This window comes from Eptesicus fuscus, chromosome 11 (genome assembly GCF_027574615.1).
Source record: "Eptesicus fuscus isolate TK198812 chromosome 11, DD_ASM_mEF_20220401, whole genome shotgun sequence".
NCBI lineage: Eukaryota > Metazoa > Chordata > Mammalia > Chiroptera > Vespertilionidae > Eptesicus > Eptesicus fuscus.
In genome coordinates this window covers 37449713-37473852 of record NC_072483.1, presented here as the reverse complement: position 1 = coordinate 37473852, position 24140 = coordinate 37449713, and the positions used below count along the sequence as shown (strand labels likewise).

Sequence of the window (24140 nt, the reverse complement as noted above, 5' to 3'; positions counted from 1 at the left end):
AAACCAAAGGACAGTTGTGAAACCAAGAGGAAAAACCAAACCTTCCTGCTAAGCAAAAATGCCAAGGAGAGAATAGAGAGTTTTAATAACATGTGCGAAAGCACAGGCACCACATTTCATGGGAGAAATTTGAACATAAAAGGGACACTGAGATGAAAAAAGCTTATTTAGGTAATATTGGAAAGTGGTGGGACATTGGGAAAGAATTTAATGGACCTATCAGACTATTAAAGATTTAATAAAATGAAATTTATTCAGCTGAACTGAATTTAGAAGCTTACTAGTATAGGAACAAGTAGGGAGAAGACAGAAAGGGGTGTGCTTGCCACTTTTTTGCGCATGACCTCTAACTTTGCGGAAATACAGATTAGTTGTTGAAAATCCTGATAGCTTTTCTGGATATTTTCGCTATCAGACGAGCAGGCATGGAGTATAGGAAGCCCAGAAACAGCTAGAACTGAGGAAAGCAAGGATGGAGAGTCCACAGCAGCAGGGTCAGAAAATGGTAGCATTTGGTTTGGTGAGGGTACCTTTTCTTTCTAAAGACCAGTTCAGCAGGGAGAAGGGGAAATGTTGTCAATCTAACTTCCAGGCATGGCCCAGGGCCTTATTCATGCTTCCACCAACAAGTATTTTTTGAACCTTTCCTGAGTGCCAGATACCATTCTATGTTCTGGAGAGGGACTATGAATAAGACAAATTTGGTCCCTGCCCTTAAGAAGTTTGTAGCCACGCCTGGCCGAGTGGCTCAGTTGATTGGAGCATCATACTGTACACCGAAAGGTTCAAAGGTTACTTGTTTGATTCCCAGTTCAGGCATGTATGGGAGGCAACCGGTTGATATTTCTCTCTCGGTCTCTTCCTTTCTGTCTCCTTTCCTCTCTTTCTAAATTAAATGAATAAATCTTTAGTGAGGATTTAAAAAAAAAAAGAAGTTTGTAGCCAAGTCAGAGAAACAGGCAAATCCGAATGGTTTGATGCATGCTGTGATAGAGGAAAGGGTCAGGGTTCCAGGGAGGAAGAGGAGACACGTGTCCTGGACTTGGAGAGTTAGGGAAGGCTTCCTGGAGCAGATGACATGTAAGCTCAGCCCGAGCTGGACTGGCTCAGTGGATAGAGCGTCAAATTGCAGACCGAAGGGTCCTGGGTTCGATTCTGGTCAAGAGCATGTGCCTTGGTTGCAGGCTCTTCCCCGGCCAAGGCTCTGGTCAGGGCTCGTGCAGAGGCAACCAATTGATGTGTTTCTCTCACACCGATGTTTCTCTCTATCTTTCCCTCTCTCTGCTCTCTCTACAAATCAAGGGGAAAATATCCTCAGGTAAGGATTTAAAAAAAAATTACATCTTAGCTCAGACTTGAGTAGGATAAGCAGAAGTTGGCCAGATGAAGTGTGAAGAAGACAGCTTCCTTGTTTCAAGGATTACATCACACCATGTGTTTAATGCATTTATAAAGCATAGGCCTGTCACACAATAAACCCTCATTAATGGTGGTTTTTAATATTTTATTCTTGTCAGTTACAGGCACTGGTCAGGTGGTACTTTTCTTATATGAAACAGCATGCATGACACAATGTTTCCATAAATATGGCTGATAGAATGCCATATTAATATTTAATTGCCTATTATTATTTAACAGGTCGGTAAAATACTAATGTTTCTCATTGCAATTCATTTTGCTTATAGAAGAAAATTCAGAGCATGTCATATATTGTGATATATCCATATAAGAAAAACGTAAAATAAAATCAGAATAATAGAATTTAAAAACTGTAGCAAAAAAAGGTGGAGGGGAATATAGTCAATGTAGTGATAAGTTTGCACAGTGACAGATGATTACTAGGCTTAGTGTGGAGATCACATTGTAAGGTATAGAAACATCAAATCACAATAGTGTACACCTGAAACTAATGTAATATTGTATACAAATTATATTTAAATTAAAAAATTTTTTGAAAGAAGCTATAGAAATCATCTGATTCAGTCCTCTCCATTAATACATGAGAAAACTGTACAATGTAACAATGGAAGAAATAAGACAAAAATGCAGGTGTACCGACTAACAGTTGAATACTGTCATCCCTCCTTATCCTCAGTTTCAGTTTCTGCCGTTTCAGTTACCCAGCATCAAGTGTGCTCTGAAAACATTAAGTGGAAAATTTCAGAAATAAAGAGTTTATAAGATAAATTGTACGCTGTTCTTAGTAGTGTGATGAAATCTCGCTCTGTCCTGCTTTGTCCTGCCTGGGACATGAATCATTCCTTTGTCCAGCATATCCATGCCGTATGTGCAGTACAATAAGATATTTTGAGAAAAGAGAGAGACACCACAGTCACATAGAGTCTATGACAGTATCCTCCTATATAATAAAGAGCTAATAGGCTAATTAGAACGGACGGCGAAGGACCTGGAATGACCACTGGGCGGGCCGCATCACCTCACATTTTTGGGGGGTATGGTAATAACTACAGATGATGTTGTGAGTTATTGATTTCAGTCAAACCTCTCAGGGTCCCTGACCATTCTCACGATTCCAGTATTAAATGGAATTTCGTGCATCGGGCCTCTAGTATATTTATAATTGTTCTATTTTGTTATTGGTTATTGCTGTTAATCTCTTTGTGTGCCTAATTTATAAATTAAACTTTATCATAGATATGTATGTATAGGAAAGAACATAGTATATATAGGGTTTGGTACTGTCTATGGTTTCAGGCATCCACTGGGGGCTTTGAAATATATGTCCCACAGATAAAGGGGGACCATTGTACTCATTTTTTTTTTTTAGCACATTGCCATTTATAATAGGTTTTTTTTCAAAGCTCTCAACTTTGATATAAAATTGTGTTACTATTGTTACCTTAATATTAGTTTTCATTATTACCTTTGAAGTTTTTATGGGTTTCATTTTTTGTTTTTCTAGTATTTTATTCATTCTGAAAATATATGTGTTTTTAATTTCACTTGAACCATTTTTACTTTTACAGTAAGAGCAAGGAATATATGTGATGCTGCTAACCATTTTCATTTTCAACCCTTAATTTATTATTTGCAATAGATGAACATATTTTAAACGTTACTTGATTTTTGTTAGGCTAGTGATTCACTCAAAGACTGTACCTCTGGCAGGAATATTAAAATATCAACTAAAGATCTGGTAAAGTGTCCCGAAGTTAATAATCTAAATAATGTTTTCCTTACAATGCACTCCTGACTGCCATGTGGTAACGTTCTTTTGTGTTTATTGTTATTACACAGTTATGTTCGCCAGCTCTGTTTAAAGCTGCATAATTAGCCAACACTTTAAGATAAAACCACTAAAAGGTTCTCCAGTCTATTCTTCCTTTTTGCTCACTGTTTGCTCAGAAGTTTTCTGTGCTTTAGCCTATTGTGCTAATATTGATTTCTTCACCCACCAGCCAGCTTTCTTATTCTTGGGCATCTCAAAAATACCATAATCGGTTGTCATTCTCTCCACATGGGAGCCATCCAAAGCCCTTGGCTGCCTCTGTGGGCATCCATTGGTTAAGGATTTCTCAATGCTCCCCCCTTTCCCACTAGATTCTTGACCTTCCCCATTGTGCATTCTGAAAAGCCCCATTTACCTTGCTGCCTGGATACCGACTGCTGCAGAGTATGTTTCTCATCAAGATCTCACATCTCTGGCTACTTGGGATATAATGCCAGCTTCAACAACCTTTTCTCCTTTACTCTTCACATTTTTGGGGGGTATGGTAGTAACTACAGTTGATGTTGTGAGTTATTGATTTCAGTCAATAAACCTCTCAGAGTCCCTGACCATTCTCATGATTCCAATATCAAATGGAAGCAATTTAGAGTCTAAAGATTGATGCTGACTTGCCCGAGAGTCCCCCTCCCCTCCCCGATCCAGCATTTCATATATTGCTTGGCAGCTACAACCCATTGGCTTTTGGTTGCTGAACTTACATTTGTTTCATTTATGGTGTTTATGTCCGTTTAAAAAAATAGCCATAATCTTATACTTTCTGGAGAACAGGAAAAACATCATTTAGACTTGCAAATGACAAGGGAGGGGAAATCAGATAAATTGGTGGGTAAACTGGGTTATCCCAGTTTTATTGTTCTGGTAATTTTCTTGCTATATTTGCCATTGGAAACAGAAATCTTCTCCAGTTACAGGTAGCTACTTATACTTTTGCATCTTCACATTATGTGGTATCACTTATGCAAAGGTTATTTAATTATAATTTCCATAAGTTAGTCTTAAATCGAAAGGTGAAAAGAGTAGTTCCAAGGCCCAAACTTCTTTCTATTGGAATTTACAGAAATAATCTCAGTACTCAGAAAGGCCAAGTGTATGCTATTTTTCTTTTCATTAGCTCACTGCATCTCAAATTTTCTTCCTACTCTCTGAGAACCTTGCGAGTACAGTATTTGATTATACAAATATCTTTGGACATACATTATATTTTATGGTTTTTTAAAATACAAGTTTTAGTGTGGAAACATTTAGGCATAGACAAAAGTCTGTCATCACTCAGCTTCCACAGTTATCATCACCTCATTAGTCAAATTTGTTTCATCTATGCCTTTACCTACTCTTCCATGCCCATAGGATAACTAATAGTGAGCAGATCCCCAGACGTATCATTTCATCTGTTAGTACTTCAGTATCTCTCTAAAATGAAAAACTCTTTCAAAAAGCATAGCCACACTATAATCAAACCTAAAAACTTTAACAATATTTCATTAATAGCATCAATTAACTAACCAAAATTGAAATCTTAATTGTTTTATAATTTCTTTTCACATTGGTTTATTTAAGTCAGAATCCAAATAGGATCCATATATTATATTTGGTCGCTATGTTTCTTAGATCTCTTCTAATCCATAGTTCTCCTTATTTTATTTTTTCTTGTAATTTCTCAAAGTCCTTTAAAGTTTTCAGGGTTCAGTTTTGCTGACTGCATTCCCATACTGTCACTTTGTGTTTCTCCATTGGCTGAATTTCCTATATCCTGGTCCATGGATATCGAGGTTTGATTATATTCCTTCTTATTTTTTTGGTAAGAAAAGTTTATGGGAATGTTACTTACTTCCATCAAGATGCCAAAATGGCTGTTAAGCAAAAAAGGCAAGTAGGAGAAACCAAGATGGCGGCATAGGTAAACACCTAAACTGCTGCCTTGCACAACAATTTCAAAACTACAACTAAAAGACAAAATGGACATCATCCAGAACCACAGGAAGGCTGGCTGAGTGGAAATTCTACAACTAGAAGGAAAGAGAAAAGCACACTGAGATTCAGAGGAGCTGCAGGAGGCAGAGGTACTGAGACACACACGGAGAGAGGACTGGCAACTGAGTGCGTGGCTGGCTTTCTCAAGCGAGAGGGAGACAAAAGCTCCCGACTGCGCTGAACTCCAGTTCCAGGCGAGACTCTGGGGACCCAGACTCATACGGGGTGAAACTGGATTGTCAGGAAAGAGAAAAGCACACTGAGACTCAGAGGAACTGTGGAAGGCAGAGGTACCAAGGCGCGCACGTGGAGAGGGCGGGCAACTGAGTGCGCGGCTGGCTTTCTCAAGCAGTAGGGAGACAAAAGCTCCTGACTGCACTGAACTCCAGTTCCGGGCGAGACTCTGGGAACCCAGACTCATTTGGGGAGAAACTGGACTGTCTGGCAGCGGGTGGAACTCGAGGGCGGCTTTCTCTCAGAGGTACTTGCAGCGATTACCATGGGACACTGAGACACAGGGGCCTATTAGTGCAGGGCTGACGGGAAACCAATGCTGTCTGCTCCACCCTGAGACTCCACCCCATTCAAGCTGAGCACAGAGGCTTTTGCAAGTCTTCTTCCATAAGGCTGTCTCCAGCACAGAAGTTCTCTCAGTGTAGACACAGCTGATGCTCACAGCCAATTGGCCTGGAGGTCAGTTCCTCCCAGTGATACCAACAACAATCAAGGCTTAACTACAACAAGACTGTGCACACAACCCACAAAGGGGTGCACCAAGAGTGTCCACCTCAGGTAACTGGGGAGGCTGAGCCACTGGGCCCTATAGGACACCTAGCACACAAAGCCACTCTATCAACTCAGAGAAGCAGCCAAAATGCAGAGACAAAGAAACAGGTCACAAATGAAAGAAATGGAGGAAAGCAAATGACTGGATATAGAGTTCAAAACCACGGTTATAAGGTTTTTCAAGAATTTTCTAGAAAAGGCCGATAAATGTAGCGAGACCCTCAAAGATATGAAAAAGGACCAACTAGAAATTAAGCATATACTGACTGAAATAAAAATATTATACAGAGATCTAACAGCAGACTAGAGGATCGCAAGAATCAAGTCAAAGATTTGGAATACAAAGAAGCAAAAAACACTCAACCAGAAAAGCAAAAAGAAAAAAGAATCCAAAAATATGAAGATAGTATAAGGAGCCTCTGGGACAACTTCAAGCGTACCAACATCCAAATTATGGGGGTGCCAGAAGAAAAGAGAGAGTAAGATACTGAAAACCTATTTGAAGAAATAATGACAGAAAACTTCCCCCACCTGGTGAAAGAAATAGACTTAAGTCCAGGAAGCACAGAGAACCCCAAACAAAATGAATCCAAAGAGGACCACACCAAGACACATCATAATTAAAATGCCAAGAGCAAAAGACAAAGAGAGAATATTAAAAGCAGCAAGAGAAAAACAGTTCGTTACCTACAAGGGAATACCCATACGACTGGCAGCTGATTTCTCAACAGAAACTATGCAGGCCAGATGGGAGTGGCAAGAAATATTCAAAGTGATGAATAGCAAGAACCTACAACAAAGATTACTCTACCCAGCAAAGCTATCATTCAGAATTGAAGGGAAGATAAAGGGTTTCACAGATAAGAAAAAGCTAAAGGAGTTCACCACCACACCAGTATTATATGAAATGCTGAAAGGTATTCTTTAAGAAGAGGAAGAAGAAGAAAAGGTAAAGATAAAAATTATGAACAACAAATACATATCTATCAACAAGTGAATCTAAAAATCAAGTGAATAAAAAAATCTGATGAACAGAATAAACTGGTGAATATAATAGAATCAGGGGCATAGAAAGGGAGTGGACTGACAATTCTCAGGGGTGGGGAGGAAAGTGTGTGGGGGGTGCGGGAAGAGACTGGACAAAAATTGTATACCTATGCATGAGTACAGTGTGTGGGGGGGTAAGGGCAGAGGGTGGGGTGGGAACTGGGTGGAGGGGAGCTATGAGGGGAAAAAAAGAGGAACAATTGTAATAATCTGAGCAATAAAGATTTATTAAATAAAAAAAAAAGATGCCAAAATGTCTGCTTACTTTTCTGCAATGTTAAATTGTTTTGTGTGCTCAATTGTTGCCACTCTGACCAAACCATTATAAAGTTTCCCATCAGCTATTAACGTGCAGTTTTTAGTAGCCATTGGTGATCATGAATGAGGACCCATTATTTGATTAAATGTTTCAAAATGATATATTCTAATGTTATAATTTCTTCTTCATTTATTAGGTTTAATTAAAAAATTTTATTTTGGTAAACAAATAGGTAATTATTGATTATCTATGATGTGCTAGCACTTTGCAAGACAATAAAAAGGGAAGATAAATATATATCATGAATTCTGTTTTAAGTAGAACTAGAAGCATTATGCTCAAAACAAGTCAAGAGCAATTATCTATACTAATAAGAGAGAAATATGGTAATTGACCATCACTCTGTGATGCCCACAGCCAATCAGGAGGGAACATGTAAATTAGTGGGACAAAGATGGCGGTGGCCATGGAGCCAGCCAGAGCGGGCGAGAGGCTTGGGTCACCCCTGGTGATGGAGGAAGCCAAGCTTCCTGCCTGTCTGGTCTGGCCGCTGAAGGAGGGGCCTGTAGGCGGCGGTCACGGAGCTGGCCTGAGCGCGCAGGAGACTTGGGTCACCCGGGCTGGCTGCCAAGGGAGGGGCCTGCAAATGGCCCTCAGCCCCTCACCCATGCTGGCCACGCCACCATCAGGGTGAGGGTCCCCGCTGGGGTGCGTGGCCAGCCTAAAAATGGCCCTCAGCCCCTTACCCAGGCTGGCCAGGCACCCAGCAGGGACCAGCACCCTGAAGAGGGTGTGGCGAGCCTGAAAACAGCCCTCAGCCCCTTACCTAGGCTGGCCATGTCCCCATGGGGTGAGGGTCCCTGCTGGGGGGCGTGGCCAGCCTGCAAATAGCCATCAGCCCCTCACCTCGGCTGGCCAGGCACCCCAGCAGGGACCCCCATCCTGAAGGGGGTGTGGCCAGCCTGAAAACGGCCCTTAGCCCCTCACCCAGGCTGGCCACACCCCCATGGGGTGAGAGTCCCTGCTGGGGTGTGTGGCCAGCCTGCAAACAGCCATCAGCCCCTCACCCAGGCTGGCCAGGCACCCCAGCAGGGACCCCCACCCTGAAGGGGATGTGGCCAGCCTAAAAATGGTCCTCAGCTCCTCACCCAGGCTGGCCACGCCTCCCAGCGGGGACCCTCACCTCATGGGGGTGTGGCTGGCCTGCAAACTGCCCCAGCCCCTCGCCCAGGGTGGCACTCTCCCCAGTGGGGACTCCCACCCCAATGCGGGCATGGCCAGCCTGCAAACCACCACAGGCCCTTCGCCCAGGCCACCCCACCCTTCAAGGGAACCCCCACCCTGATCCAGGACACCCTTCAGGGCAAACCAGACAGGCCCCTACCAGGCCTCTATCTATACTAATAAAAGGGTAATATGCTAATTAAAGTGGGAGACCTTCCAGGAGACCTTCTGGACATTCTTCTGGACAAAGCCCTGGTGGTGGGATTGAGGTAGAGGCGGTTAGGGGCCAAGAAGGGAGGACAGTTGTGGGTGATCAGGCCAGGATGGGATGGCAGTTGTGGGTGATCAGGCTGGTGGCGGGGGGGCAGTTGGGGTGAGCAGGCTGTCAATGGGGGCCAGTTGGAGGCGAGCAGGCCATCAGTGGGGGTCAGTTGGGTGTGATCAGGCCTGCAGGGGGGCAATGGGGGCAAGCAGGCTGGCAGGCAGAGTGGTTAGGGGCAATCAGGCAGGCAGCCAGGTGAGTGGTTAGGAGCCAGCAGTCCCTGATTGTGAGAGGGATGGCCGACTGGGATCGGGCCTAAACTGGCAGTCAGACATCCCCCAAGGGGTCCATGATTGGAGAGGGTGCAGGCTGGGCTGAGGGACACCCCCTTCCATGCACAAATTTTGTGCACTGGGCCACTAGTGGAATAACAAAATGATTAAGAAAAGAGACATGAGCCCTGACCAGTTTGGCTCAGTGGATAGAGCATTGGCCTGCAGACTCAAGGGTCCCAGGTTTCAAAACCAAGAATCTGATTTTTTTGTTGTTGTTGTTATTTTGATATATAGGGCAAATATATTTTTAGAAAACAAACTTAGAATAGTTAAAGTGCAAAAAGAGTTTAACTGTTTAGTCACTTGAATTCATCATATTTTAGGACATTTTAGTTATTCAGTTTTCATTTTACATATTACCATAATGAGTCATGCTAATATCAAATATGTAATGCAAGGTATTAATTTGGGAATGCTAGTTCCCTCCTTTACTAAAAAAAAGTTCTGCACATTTCTCCATCTCCCTTCTCTCTGCTTCCTTATATACATGTGTCCATGGAACATGTGAGGGTTTGATTTTATTTGTTAGTTTCATTGGTTTCTTGCTTACAAAGATAATACATGTTCACTGTAAAAATATACCTTGGCACAGACAGGCTTAAGGAATAAATTTTTAAAATTCCATGAAATAATGCTATTCAGAGATAGCCAATATATTATTTTGATAAACCTCCTTCAAAATCTCTTTCTATGTGTAGATACCTAGATGATATTTATTTTAATGAGATCACACTGTAAAGTGGTTTTGTACCTGCTTTATTGCACCTAACAATATGTTGTGGGCATTTTCTATGTAAGTGAATATAAATAAAAAGCATATTTTTCAATGGCAGTCATTTTATGAAGGTACCATAATTCATTTAAGCTGTCTCCTATTGCCAGACATTTAGACTCTTTCCAATTTTTGTGTTTAAGCAGCACTGCAGTGAATGTTACAATGGGTACATTTTTGTGCACTTGTCCAATTGTCTTTGGGTAACTTCCTAAAAGTGGGATGTGGGTCAAAGGCTATACATATGTTATATTATGATACATATTGCCTAATAAGGGCTGTAGCACTTTATTTCTACCAATAACACCTATCAGTACCCCAAAAGTTCTTTTAAATGTCTTGAAAAAAATGTTTCTTCATCCTCCTTTGGGCTCATTTTCTTCACTTATAAAATAAAGAGGATGAAATAATCAGTGATTCTTAAACTTTTTAGCACCTTAGGACCATTTGTGATTTTTAAAAAATTGTTGAACAGAAGCTGGAACTGTTGCTCCAGAAAAACACACCAGTGTAGAGAAATTTTCATATGCTATTTATGAGAATCCATAGATCCTTTTAAATCAATTCACAGAGTCGTTAGGATTTCACTCTATGAATCCAAGTGAAGAATCTCTGAATGAGGTGATTTTAAGGTTGTTTTCTCCTTTTAACACTACAGGACACGCACATATTGGCACACATATCACACTCATGTGCACACAGAATTTTAATGTGTATTTGGAAAAACTTTGACATCTGTTTGTTACAGAACCTAGTCTCATTGTGATCGGTAAAATCACATGAGTGTGGGTAGTTATTGAAATGAATTTCTATTTCAGGTTCTTCAATGGCGAGCCCACCAGGAAGAGGTAGCACAGCTGGAAATGGAAATTTCTGCCAGAAGAAGGGAAAAGGAAGAGGAGAAGGAGAAACTGTGGAAGAAGAAGAAATTGTTACAAAGAAAAGAGAAGAAAGAAAAAGTATAAAATTCGCTATTGCTGTGAATGTGTGAATGAATGTTTAACTGCCTGATTGAGCTTTGATTAACCTTGGTGTTTGGCATGGAATTTTCATAGGCAGTTCTTAGGAAGATTTTTGGACATGAAGGAGAACCCACTTTATTAACCTGCATAAGCACAGATACTTATGATTAGAAAAGATGCTGAGGGTAAAGAAAAGACAGATTTTGTGACTGTTGTTAAGTCTTGTACTGAGCAGGGCCATGGCAAAGACCAAGTGTACTGGGATAGCATTTTGGTTGACTGTAGTGCAGTCAATGACTGTCAAAAAATGTCCGTGTGAGAAGGCATTTTGAAAGATGGCAGAAAGACTTTTATCAGCTTGCAGATGAGCTATTGATATTGGGCCTGACACCAAAACAAAAACAAAAACAACAACTAAACTAAGAGTAATAAAAGGAATAATTAAGCTGTAAGCCAAATTCATGGTCAACCTCTTACAATTCAATAGGACCAAGGCATCTGTTTTATTTTATTTACTAGAGGCCCAGTGCACGAATTCATGCACCGGTGGGGTCCCTCAGCCTGGCCTGCACCTTCTCGCAATCCAGGACCCCTTGGGGGATGTCAGAGAGCTGGGTTTGGCCCGATTTCTGTAGGCCAGGCCGAGGGACCCCATCGGTGCATGAATCAGTGCACCAGGCCACTATTATGCATATAAGATCGTTGGTTAATCTCTTCCCACCCTTCCTCCTCCCCCCTTCCCTCTGAGATTCATCAGTCTAGTCCATGTTTCCGTGTCTGTGGTTTCCACTCCTGTATTGAGCGTCTGCTCCCTGGTGGTCAGTGCACATCATAGCTATCGGCTGGTGCACAAAATTTGTGCATGGGTAAGGTTCCTAGGCCTGGCCGGCGATCAGGGCTGATCTGTGGAGTGACTGGCAGGGCAATCGGGGGAGCCCTCACTGGCACCCGCCTTGGCTGGCCTGGTGCTGCCCGCTCACTGGTCCTGCCCCCCGCCACCACCGCTGGTTGCCTCCCTTGGCTGGCCTGGGGCCTGCGGGCTGGGGGGCAGCTCCTGCATTGAGCATCTGCCCCCTGGTGGTCAGTGCACGTCATAGCGACCAGTCATTCCGCCAGTGGTTTTGCCATTTGGTCGATTTGCATATTAGACTTTTATTATATAGGATAGAAGTACATTTAGAAAGTATTTTTTAAGTACAGAGAATGATGTAAAAAATGCTTTACTATTCACCACCTAGCCTTGAAACTGTTAATATTTTCATCCTCCAGATTATTTTACTCTACAGATAAAGTTGAAATCCTCTTTTGAGGATGTACTCATTCTCATTGTCCTTCTTACCTCCTCAAAGGCAATCTCCATCATTAATTTTATTTCTATCTTTCTAGGCCATCTATTATTGCTTTTCACATATTTTAATATGTAGCTTGTGAATTTAAACTTTTTCATGAATACTATCATATTGGATCATTCTGCAGCATGTACTTCATTCAACCTTACAATTTTGAGATATATTTATGTTAATAGACAGAGACCTAGTTCATGCCTTTTAACTGCAACACAGTGTTCCATTGTAAAACTAGGCTACCACCTATCCCTTCTCTTAGTGGTTGACATTTAAGTTTCTAAAGTTTTGTTCTTGCAACCATGCTGTAGCAGCCACCGCATACATGTCCACTGGGGCATATCTGCACAGCTTTCTCTAGGGTACACTTCGGAGGGGAATTACTACGTTCTTGGATCTGTATGCTTTCCATTTCATATGGTTTTTTATTTTTATTTTATAAGATATTATAACTTTTCTTCTTGACTTGTGCCAATCTTATAAATGTAAACAGTGTCTCATTGTTTTAAATTGGACTCTCCTGATCACTTGCAAGATTGAAAATCTCCTCATATTCATTGGGCAGTTTTCTTCATCTGTGAATTGCTTGTTCGTACTTTTTGTCCATTTGTCTATTTTTTTCTCTATTAATCTGTAGAAGTTCTTATAAATTCTGCATTTCTTTTCATTAGTTATATGGGTTCCAAATGTTTTCTTCCATTGGTCACTTGCCTCTAAATTTTCTCGGTGGCGTCTGTAGTTTCACAGAAATTTAAAATGATCAAGTAATTGAAGTTATTAAGCTTTCTCTTTTTGAGTTGTGCATTCCTTTAGGAACTGTGATCTGGTAGTGAGAGCATCTCTACAGCGACCTTTTATGTTTGCCTCTGCTAAGGGCCCCATGCCTTTCATTGGCCCAAGAACAGTTGGTATATTAACTTGAGACTCAGGACCTGTGCTGGGAGCTGGAGTGGGTGCTGACTCAACACCGATGCACAGCCCCAGCCTGGGTTCTCCAGTTGACCCTTCACTCCTCTGGTCCCCTTGTCACTTTCCTGGGGGCTGGTCATAGTGCGTCTAGTTCCCATTTTGTGTATGGACGATCCCTGCATGACTTCTTGCTCTTTGTAAGCTTGGTTCTAGCTCCTGTGTGCACAGGCCCTACAACTAATTAATATTAAAAGTTCTGCCACCAAGTTCTCAGATCCATCTCAGGCCCCCATTTCCCCAAGAGTCCCTAGGCTTTGGCTTCCTCTCACTGCTCTGATTTTGAGTTCCATTTATTTTCAGCACTGGGACATTGGGGTGTGTGTGTGTGTGTGTGTGTGTGTGTGTGTGTGTGTAGTGTTGTGTTATAGTTTGTCCAAAATATTTATGTGTTTAAAGTAGGAAAGGAGATTTCCATCTTAACTCAGACATACTCACCATAGTTCTGGCTACCTTTACGTATACTAACCAGAAATCCAGATTCTATTTATTTTAGCTATTTATATGTTGGTGACCAATTTTAGTGCTTTAATTATACCACTAGCTTGGCAGAAAAACTCTCATAGGCAGATTCACTGTCTTGAGACTGGTTGCTGTGTTAGCTGAGGCTGTTTCACCTGCCTGGCTTTCTCTTATTTTAAGAGAGCAGCTACAGAGATAGAGAAACTATGTGTAAAACCCCACTGCAGGGCTCATGAACAAGAGATACCTTTGTCCTAATTCTTCTTCCCGGTGTTTGTCTTTTATGGAATAATAATGTCTTTTTGTTGGAATAATATTGTATTTTTGTTGGAATAACATTTTGATTTGTATTCAGTGTCAAAGTTTACCCTAGTAGGTGCCCATCTCCTGTCAAAATCTACCTTTACGTTATTAGATCACTCTTTTCTGTGTTTTAAAACTCTAGTTGAACATAATACCCACAGTTTTCATGGTTTTATTCTAGACTCCAGGAAAGTTTTGATTTATAAGCTGTTAGGAGATAATGGTAATATTTCAGAAGCCTCTTTCCACTTTTGAAATTATTGTCATGATAAAATCAAAAGATGTTGCCTTTCTATAAACTATCCCTAGGAGCTATTGCAAGAAACAAAATTACTGTGCTAGATGAACCTTAAAACACTTGATATGTGATATTGGTCTCAGCATCACCTTTTCAGTAGATGTGGCTCTTCGGATGGCTTGAGTAACATAAAAGATTGCTCTGTATCACAGCATTTTAGGAGTTTGTTGCTGCATGATGTTCAGAGTTTTATGGAATCCTAAGTAAGGAAAGTTTCAGCCTTGCTCCCAAAATGAAGATTTCAACCAAGGCTCACCTAAAAAAGAGACTTGCCCCTTCCTTTGTCAGGCATACCACAAGTCTCCCCCAAATTTAGCCAACTCCTAATTCAGCATTGAAACCAGCCACATTGTATGACTGAGGGATGAGGAGCATTATCAGGGAAGTCAGAATGACTCCACAGCCATGTGGCCTTCAGCCTTACCTCAGAGATTTATTTATTTATTTTTGGGTGGGAGGAATCTATCATTTTGTGATCTCTTAGTTTTAAGGGACATCGCACCAGTGAATACCGAGAGACCCAGTCTCCAGTAGAACCCTGGCACTTGGGTGCTCCCCCTTGTCTTCAGGTGACCTGGCAAATACTCAGAATTATATTCGTCCTGCAGACAGATAACCAGCAAAGAGGAGGAAGAGTCTAAAACAAAAGAGGGCAGGCTATCATAAACAGAATGCAGTGCTGCTTCATAGAAGATTCAGGAAGCTCTGTGCTTGAATCCACAGTACCTTCCAATTCAGATCAAAACCATTCTCTCAGGGTGGGAATCTCTGGGTTCTTATGAGAGCAGTTCGTTATAAAATCATAACAATCTCTTCTCCAGTATTTTTTTTTTAAAAATATATTTTATTGATTTTTTACAGAGAGGAAGAGAGAGGGATAGAGAGTTAGAAACATCGATGAGAGAGAAACATCGATCAGCTGCCTCTTGCACACCCCCTACTGGGGATGTACCCACAACCAAGGTACATGCCCTTGACCGGAGTCGAACCTGGGACCCTTGAGTCCGCAGGCCGACGCTCTATCCACTGAGCCAAACCGGTTTGGGCTATTTCTTAATCTAATAATATACTGATCTAAAAAGCTAAAAGTGGGGAGGGGGGTGGTGAGAGGGGAAAGGTCAACACAGGAGAATGATAAAAAACTAAATTCTGAGACTTTAAACTCTGCTTCTTTGGGATTGTTGATACATAAAGGGGCCAATGAATAACTCCTGTAATAGGCAGGCTTCTAAGATGGGCCTCCAGATTTCCTGCTCCTGAGAGATGCATGCCCTGTATAACCGCCAGGGCGGTAAATGTCCTGGATTAGGTTATATTGTACGACACAGACCACCTTGGGAAAGGGGGAGATTATTTGGGTGGGCTTGACCTAACCATGAGTCCTTTAAAAGCAAAGCGTTTTCTTTGGCTGCTCACAGGAGGGGTGGTCAGAGATTTGAAACACGACAAGAACATAACTCACGTTTGTGGCTTAAAGGTTGAGGAGATCACATGGCAAGGAATGGGAGGAGGGGCTTCTAGGGGCTGACCATGGCTGACAGCCAGAAAGGAAGTGAGAACCTACAACCTGGACTGTAGTTGTATAACCATAAGGAGCTGAATTCTGCCAAAAGCAAGAATGAGCAGGTTTTTCTCTAAAGCATCCCGATGAGAACTCAGTTTTGTCAACACCTTGATTTCAGCCTTGTGACGTCATGAGCAGAGAGTCCAGCCACACCATAGTGAACTTTGACTTAGAGGATTCTGAACTAATAAGTGAGTGTTGTTTTAAGCTGCTAAATATGTGGTAATTTGTTACACAGCAATTAAAAAATTAACACAGGATTTAGTATCTACAAGTAAAATGCTGCCAAAACAAATCTAGAAATATGTGGAAGTGGCTTTGGAATTGGGGTCTGGGGAGATGCTGAAAGAATCTGAGGAGCATGATAGAAACAAGACTAGAACGCCTTGAACAGACTGCTAATAGAAATACAAACGGTAGAGGTGTGGCTGGTGAGGGCTCAGAAAAATTCAGCGAATATATTATTGGAAACTAGGGATAGGAAGATCACAGTAATGTGGTGGGAAAAAGTCTAGGGAAATTCTGTCTTGTAGGTGGAAAGCTCTCCTAAGTAATGAACTCCATGTGTGATGAACTGAAAACAATTTCTAAAGTGTGTGTACCTTCTAGGTGATCTTAATCTATCCAACATAATTTATGTGCCATTAATATGCTGACTAATACTAATTAATATCTCCAGACTAGACTTCTCTCTTGAACTGCAGACTCACATATCTCACTGCTTCAAATCTGATATGCCCAAAATATATTCTTGTTTTAACTTCCAAACCTACTCTGGAGTTAAGAGATTGTTGCCGACAGCATGGGATGGAGAAAAGGCTGAGTGTGCTAATATAAAACCCTTAGTTATAACCTCAAAAAGATGAAAAGATTAGAGTGTTTAGTCACATGAAAGACCCTTCCAGGAAAGTAATGGTGTTTCTTACAGATCTTCTCACACTAGAAGGCCTTTAGGATGTTTAAGGACAGTCTTTTCTTGGCCACCTCAACAGGAAGCCAAAAGAGAGAAGAGATTATCTCAAAAATACCTGTGGGTGTGGCATTTGTCTAATGGCGTGAATCCCCATAAATCCACAATAGCTCATTTGGTTCTTGAGAAAATTTTATTAGAAACACTGATTTCTGATAAGACAAAAATATGTTGTCTAAAACATTGCCAGCTTGGACTGAAAGGAACTGAGAAAGTATGAAGTGAAAGGAGGCTCATGGATCCACCCTCCCCCTCCACCCCAATTCTATTGGCTGGAAGCAGGCTACATTCCTCTTACTTCCAGCCCCCAATGAAACCCAGCCATCCAGGCTTGGGAAAAGCTTCCCTTCCCTCCTCACCACCTTACACATAGAATAGTTATGTCAGCTCCTAGTAAGGCATATTGACAGTAAGACTGTGTATACTCCCAAAGGCGTCACTAAAGGTCCGAATAGGATGATCATTCATTCATTAGTCCACTTATTCAATAAGTATGCACCAAGTGCCTTTATTATAACACATAGTGCACCCAGTCCTCCATGCAATTGTAAGGTCACTCCACTCAAACAGAAATTGCTCCTTTTCTGGTATCTTTTTAAAGGGATGTGTTCGCCTGTTCTGCCACAAAGATAATATGCAATTCTTGGTTATGTCCGTAGATGCTCTTACTATTAGTTCGGGATTTTTTATTTTTTTTTTTAGCTTCAAACTTTATAAGTAGAACAAAAGGGTTAGTAGAGAAAAACTAAAAATATAAAATGGATTGAACTATATGGAGTTTGCAATTAGTTAAATTAAGTATAACTACATACAGTAAATAAAATATATCTGCACATATACATAGTAAGTACAAATGCGTATATCTGTGTATGTACACTTACACCCATAATTATTGTGTGACCCTCCTGCCCCTCTCAGTGGGGATTGATGAAGGCCTGAGCTTGAGGAGGATTGCATGGAAACTTTGACCTCAGTCATTCATGCCTGGACCTCCTCCTCTCTTATTTCCTGGTCTTGTATCATCAAACTATACTGGCCATCTATACTCACACCGACCCATGTTGGTCTGATTTCTTCCTAGTGTGAATGCTCCTATGCCAATAAAGGTAATTAGTTTTGACACATTTGATCAAAGTGTAGGCCTTGGAGTATAAACTTTTTGCACTGATTCCAATAAGGTTCATCATCTCTCTTTTTACTAATTTTTTCTTTTTGCTTGGGCCTTTAATTGCTATTGTGTGCATTTGTGCACTCTAGGAGCTGCAGGATATGAAACTGTCCTCTGCAATTTCCTCCAAATACTTGTGACGAATTGGCTTTCATTTCATGTAATGAATGCCTTGCTGTTGCAGAGGGAGGGTACATAGATCTTGGGGACTTAGTGGGAGAAAGGACCTTTATAATCAGAACTCTGCTTGGAAAGCATCCCTGGCAGAAAGGCCCCTCAGAAATGGGACCGTCTGGTCCAGACCGTGGTCTGTTTCCTCCAACTCCTTTTCCCTCATGCTGCTCCTTCTCAACTATGAGTAAAGTAAAAGGTTGTGTGTGTGTGTGTGAGAGAGAGAGGAGGTTGCGGGGAGGGAGAGAGATATCTAACTGGAACCCATTTAGACAAACACAACTCAAGGTATAAATATTGTCAATTTATATAATACTAGAGGCCTGTTGCAGGAAGATTCCTGCAAGAATAGGGCTTCCTGCGGCCTGAGTGAAGCAGAGAAGGGAGCAAAGCCTGCCGAGGCAGGCTTCCCTCCCGCCGCCACCACCGCCCCCCACCCCCGCGCTTTCCCTCCCGCTGCTGCCGCCCTGGTTTCCACTTTCCCTCCCTCTTCTTTCTACACTGTCTTCAGTCTTCGCTCCTCTTGCCTATGTATGCAAATTAATTGCCATCTTTGTTGGGTTAATTTGCATACTCACTCTGATTGGCTGGTGGGCGTAGCGGAGTGATGGTCAATTTGCATGTTTCTCTTTTATTAGTGTAGATATCACAGGGGACCAGCTGAACTGTGAACACAAAAACACTGTGGCAGTACTCATTAATGCAGTCACATCCAGATGATCTAAAATTGGCTTACAACACTTTTTTTACATTTTCATAAAATGGAGAATATTGAATATAAGAACTCTCATAGACTCTTTGGACCCTGAAAACATGTCTTTGAACCTTTATAACAGTTTGACCTTTGCTCTAACATCCACCCACCCAAATCTCTCACTATAAGCATCCTCTTTGCAAAGGAACCACCTGCCACTGGAGTGAAATATCCCCATCTGGCTGAGGACCAATCTGTTGAATTGCTTCCTACCCTCAGTTTTGAGGCTCTCTCAACTACTAACTCCTAGAAATGTGATCTTGCAATCAAAGTTTAACAGGGTGGTTTTCTTTTAATTATTGGTCTTTTTTGAGAATCTGATTAAATACTCCAAACATGGGAGCTATGAAACCCAATGAGTAAATTAACTATCAGAATTTTATAATGATCCAAATCAGAAGACAATGTATATTTTATGTAGAAATGATTCCCAAAACAAACTGTGGGTTCGTACTTTATTTTCTGAATATTTAATATCAGTCATCTGATTAATATTACATGAGTAAAGAAATTAGTGTAGTATGGGAGGTTTAATTATCCAAGAGATCATATAATTTTTAAATATTCATAATGTTTCTTGTTTTGCTATTAAAATTTGGAAATGAATATTAATAGAAGCTTATTAACTAATTCTAACCTTCCCATATGAGACTGAACGCAGGGTCAGTTCTCAGTATATGAGTCAGTAAGTGGCAGAAAGGCAGATGGTAGTCCAAGAAGCTCACTTTTCTGGTTTCAACTGTCTTTTAAAAGTGAAATTTCCACCCAGCCAGTGTAGTTCAGTGGTTGAGCATCAACCCCTGAACCAGGAGGTCATGGTTTGATTCCAGTCAGGACACATGCCCTGGTTGCAGGCTCAATCCATAGGAGGGGGCGTGCAAGAGGCATCCAATTGATGATTTTTTGGTCATTTAGTTCCACTCTAATTGAACTGTAAGAAACTGGATCATTATAGTTTGATAGATTTTCTATTTCTCTCTCCCACTCCCTTCCTCTCTCTGAAATCAATAAAAACATATATTTTTTAAATAGTGAAATTTCCATTGGAACTTTTTTTTTTTTAAAGTAAAAAAACTGATGACAGGACAGATTTTTTCTTTTTCTTTTTTTTGTTCTTTTAAAATTAAATTTATTGGGGTGACATTGGTCAATAAGATCATATATGTTTTGAGTGTACATTTCTATGATACATCATATGTATATTACATTGCATGCCCACCACCCATAGACAAATCTTCTCTTGTCACTGTATACTTGGCCTCCTTTGCCCTTTACTACACCCCTTTACTGTCGTCTGTGTCTATGAGGTTCAGTTTTATGTCCCTCCTATGAGTGAAATCATATGGTTCTTAGTTTTTTTCTGACTGACTTATGTCACTTACCATAATAGTCTCAAGGTTCATCCATGTTGTTGCAAATGGCAGCATTTCATCTTTTCTTATGGTTGAATAGTAATCCATAGTATATATGTACCGCAACTTCTTTATCCAATTTTCTATCAAAGGATGCTTTGGTTGTCTCCATGTTTTGGCCACCATGAATAAAGCTACAAAGAACATAGGGGGACCTGTATCTTTGCAATTAAATATTTTTGAGTTTTTTAGGTAGAAACCCTGAAAAGGGATCGCTGGATCATATGGTAACTCTGTTAGCAATTTTTTGAGGAAGTGCCATACTGTTTTCCATAGTGGCTGTACCAGTTTACATTCCCACCAGCAGTGAATGAGGGTTCTTTTTCTTTACAACTTCTCCAGCACTTGTTATTACTTACCTTGTTGATAATAGCTATTCTAACAGGTGTGAGATGGTATCTCATTGTAGTTTTGATTTCCATTTCTCTAATAGCTAGTGAGGTTGAACATCTTTTCATATATCTGTTTGCCATTTGTATGTCTTCTTGGGAAAGTTTTTTTTTTTTTTTTTTTAAGTTAAAAAAGTCAGATGGAGGGGGGAAAAAAACCTCTGGATGATCAAGAGCTAGATATATTTGTTTTCCTGTAAAATATTTCCCAATAGACAGCTTTAGAAGAAAAGTCTTAAAAATTAACTCCAGGTGTCAATTTTGGGTTCTATTTTCTGGGTAGGAATTCATTATCTACTAGAGGCCTGGTGCACGAAATTTGTGCACTGGGGGGGGGGGGGCGGGCCGTGTCCCTCAGCCCAGCCTGCACCCTCTCCAATCTGGGACCCCTTGGGGGATGTCCGACTGCTGGTTTTGATGGTGCTTTGTATTCTAGAAGAGGAAGAATCAATCAATCAATCCAATGTAACAAATCTAAATTGCCAGTCGGACATCTCTCTCACAATCCTGGACTGCTGGCTCCCAACCACTCGCCTGCCTGCCTGCCTGATTGTCCCTAATCACTTCTGCCTGCCAGTCTGATCACCTCCTAACCACTCCCCTGCCAGCCTGATCGATGCCTAACTGCTCCCCTGCCGGCCCAACTGCCCCCAACTGCCCTCCCCTGCAGGCCTCATTGCCCCCAACTGCCCTCCTCTGCCAGCCCAGTCACCCCTAACTGCCCTCCCCTGCAGACCCAGTCGTTCCCAACTGCCCTCCCCTGCCAGCCTGGTTGCCCCCAACTGCCCTCCCCTGCTGGCCTGGTTGCCCCCAACTGCCCTCCCCTGCTGGCCTGGTTGCCCCTAACTGCCCTCCCCTGCTAGCTTGATTGCCCACAACTGCCCTCCCCTGCTGGTCATCTTGTGGTGGCCATCTTGTGACCACCTGGGGGCAGCCATCTTGTGTGAGGGCGTGACGATCAATTTGCATATTACCTCTTTATTATATAGGATCTTTATTACCTCTTTATTATATAGGATGGTGATTTAATTTTACAGAGTGCTTGCTATGTGCAGGTCACTGCTCTATGTTCATTTTATCTTCTTAATTACCCTAAAGGGTTTGTACTAGCATGATCTTCATTTTATAAATGAAGAAACAGAGATACAAAGAATGTACATAATTTTTCCAAAGTAATATATCCATTAAGAGGTGCAGTTAGGATTTGAACTCAGGAGGGCTAACTCCATAGTTCATGATTTTAAACACTGGTATGCTGCCCATCATTATAATTGCTGTTAAGTTTGTGATTAATCAATTTTGAGAAGTCTTGCTTTGAAACTATTTGCTTTAGGGTCATTTTTATGGCTCTAGTCCTGTCCCACTTTACCTGTTAGTAGATAGGTAATTGATACTTTTACCTCTGTAATAGTCTGCTTACTAGAAGTATTTTATGTTCTATAGGCGCACACAGTTTCACTGTGTTTGTCTCCTTACTCGTAATATTCTCTCAGGATTTCTCTCCTTGGGTTAATGAACCACTCTAAACTAAAAGAAGATGGATCATTATAGTTTGATCACAATTAAAGCATAAATTATAACCTTGTGTTATGGATAGATTAAAAAACACTTTCATTGCCTCCTTAGTGCTGTTCTTTGGTTAAGTAGTAGACTGAATTAAATATTAATGATTTTGATGTGATTTTTTTTTACTTATCAGTATCTTACTTTACAAGAAAATAATTTCCATAGTCTTCCAATATCACATCTACCAACCTATCAGAATCTGTACCTAGTACCCACCTCCATCCTTTTGCAATGCATGAATTAAGTGTCTGCATTTCTGTCTAAGGCCAGACCCTTCACTCACACACTGCATCCTATTCCCTCTCTCCCTGTCAAGGTTATCCCAACCGTTCTTCCACCACCATCTCCTCCTTTTCTTCTACATCTTTCCTACAAGTTATTTCCTACTAACCTACAAATATATCATTATGGCTCGTATTTAAAAAAATAATAATCTCCCTTGACCACTCACCTCCTCCCTTAGGAAAATCGCACCATTCTATAGCACATACACACTGTCTCCAACTTCTTTTTGCCCATTCTCTCTTGAGCCATTTTGTCCCTCCCCTCAACAAAGCTGTGCTTGCCAAGGTCATCATTGATGTTCATGTTGCTAATTCCAGGGATCACTTCTCAGTTCTTACCTTACAGGAACATTCAGATGAAAGTGGTTACTGCCTCCTCCTTGGAAGACTTGATATTTGGCTTCTAGGAAGCCAATTCTTTTTGTTCTCTTGTCTCACTGTTTTCTCTTTTTCAATAAACTTGGATGGATCCTTCTCATCATTCTAGCTTCTAATGTCTGAGAGTGGCCTGGGTACTCAGTCCTCTAAGTATGTATATCTTATAGGTGATCTCAATCAATCCAATGTAACTTATATGCAATGATATGCTGACTAGTACCAATTAATTTCTCTGGTCTGGACTTCTCTCTTGAACTCTAAACTTGCTCATCCCACTGCTTCAAATCTATTTTTGTTTTTCCCTCCAAACCTGTTCCTTCCCCAGTATTTCTTTCCTCAAAAAATGAAAACATATGCTCCCAGTATTCAGGCCAAAAGCCTTGGTATTATATTTGATTCTTATTCCCACCTGGCTCCCCAAAGTTCATTGTCATGAATAGAAGGCTCTTCCTTTCACATTGGAATGATTTTAATAACATCTTAATATTCTAATTAATTTTTCTGCCTCCTTCTTTTCCATTCCCACCACCCTCTAGTGTATTTTCCACACAACAGTCACAGTAATGTTTTTAAAAGTCACGACAGATATGTCACTCCCTGCACTACACTCCATATCTCTTGGATCTCACATCCTACCACTTTTCTCCTCATTCATCCTACTCTAGCCATACCAATCCACTTCCTCCTCCTTGAGTACCCTACCACATCTCTCCTCAGCTTTTGCACTGGCTGTTCCCTCTGCTTGGAATTCTTCTCTCCCAGATCTGCTCACTCTCTTACCTCATTCATGGCCCCACTCAAATGTCATCAAAGAGAATGTTCAACCCCAATTACGAAACTTAAAACAGCATCCTCCTCCCCTGTTACTCTGTTCATTTACCCAACTTTTTTTTTTAAATACACTTTTATTGATTTTTACAGAGAGGAAGGGAGGGGAATAGAGAGTTAGAAACATTGATGAGAGAGAAACATCAGTCAACTGCCTCCTGCACACCTCCTACTGGGGATGTGCCCGCAACCAAGGCACATGCCCTTGACCGGAATCGAACCTGGGACCTTCAGTCCGCAGGTCGTCGCTCCATCCACTGAGCCAAACTGGTCAGGGCCCCAACTTTTTTTTTTAAGCATTTATCATCCCCCTGACATGTATCTATCTGTTGACTGCTTTCTCTTCCTCTTCTAGAATATAAGCACCATTAAAAAGAGGGTTATGTCTGTTTTCTTTATTGCTTTATCTCCAATGC

General features: G+C 41.2%; 1 protein-coding gene across 2 annotated transcripts in view; it reads left to right on the top strand.

Moving 5' to 3' along the window:
• Positions 1-24140, top strand: part of CCDC148 (coiled-coil domain containing 148) — a 169181-nt gene that overhangs the window by 72063 nt on the left and 72978 nt on the right. For both annotated transcript variants that reach the window (XM_054723172.1, XM_028141192.2), the window contains exon 10: positions 10725-10865. In XM_054723172.1, coding sequence (XP_054579147.1) covers positions 10725-10865 — 141 coding nt within the window. The remainder of the gene's footprint in view (positions 1-10724; positions 10866-24140) is intronic.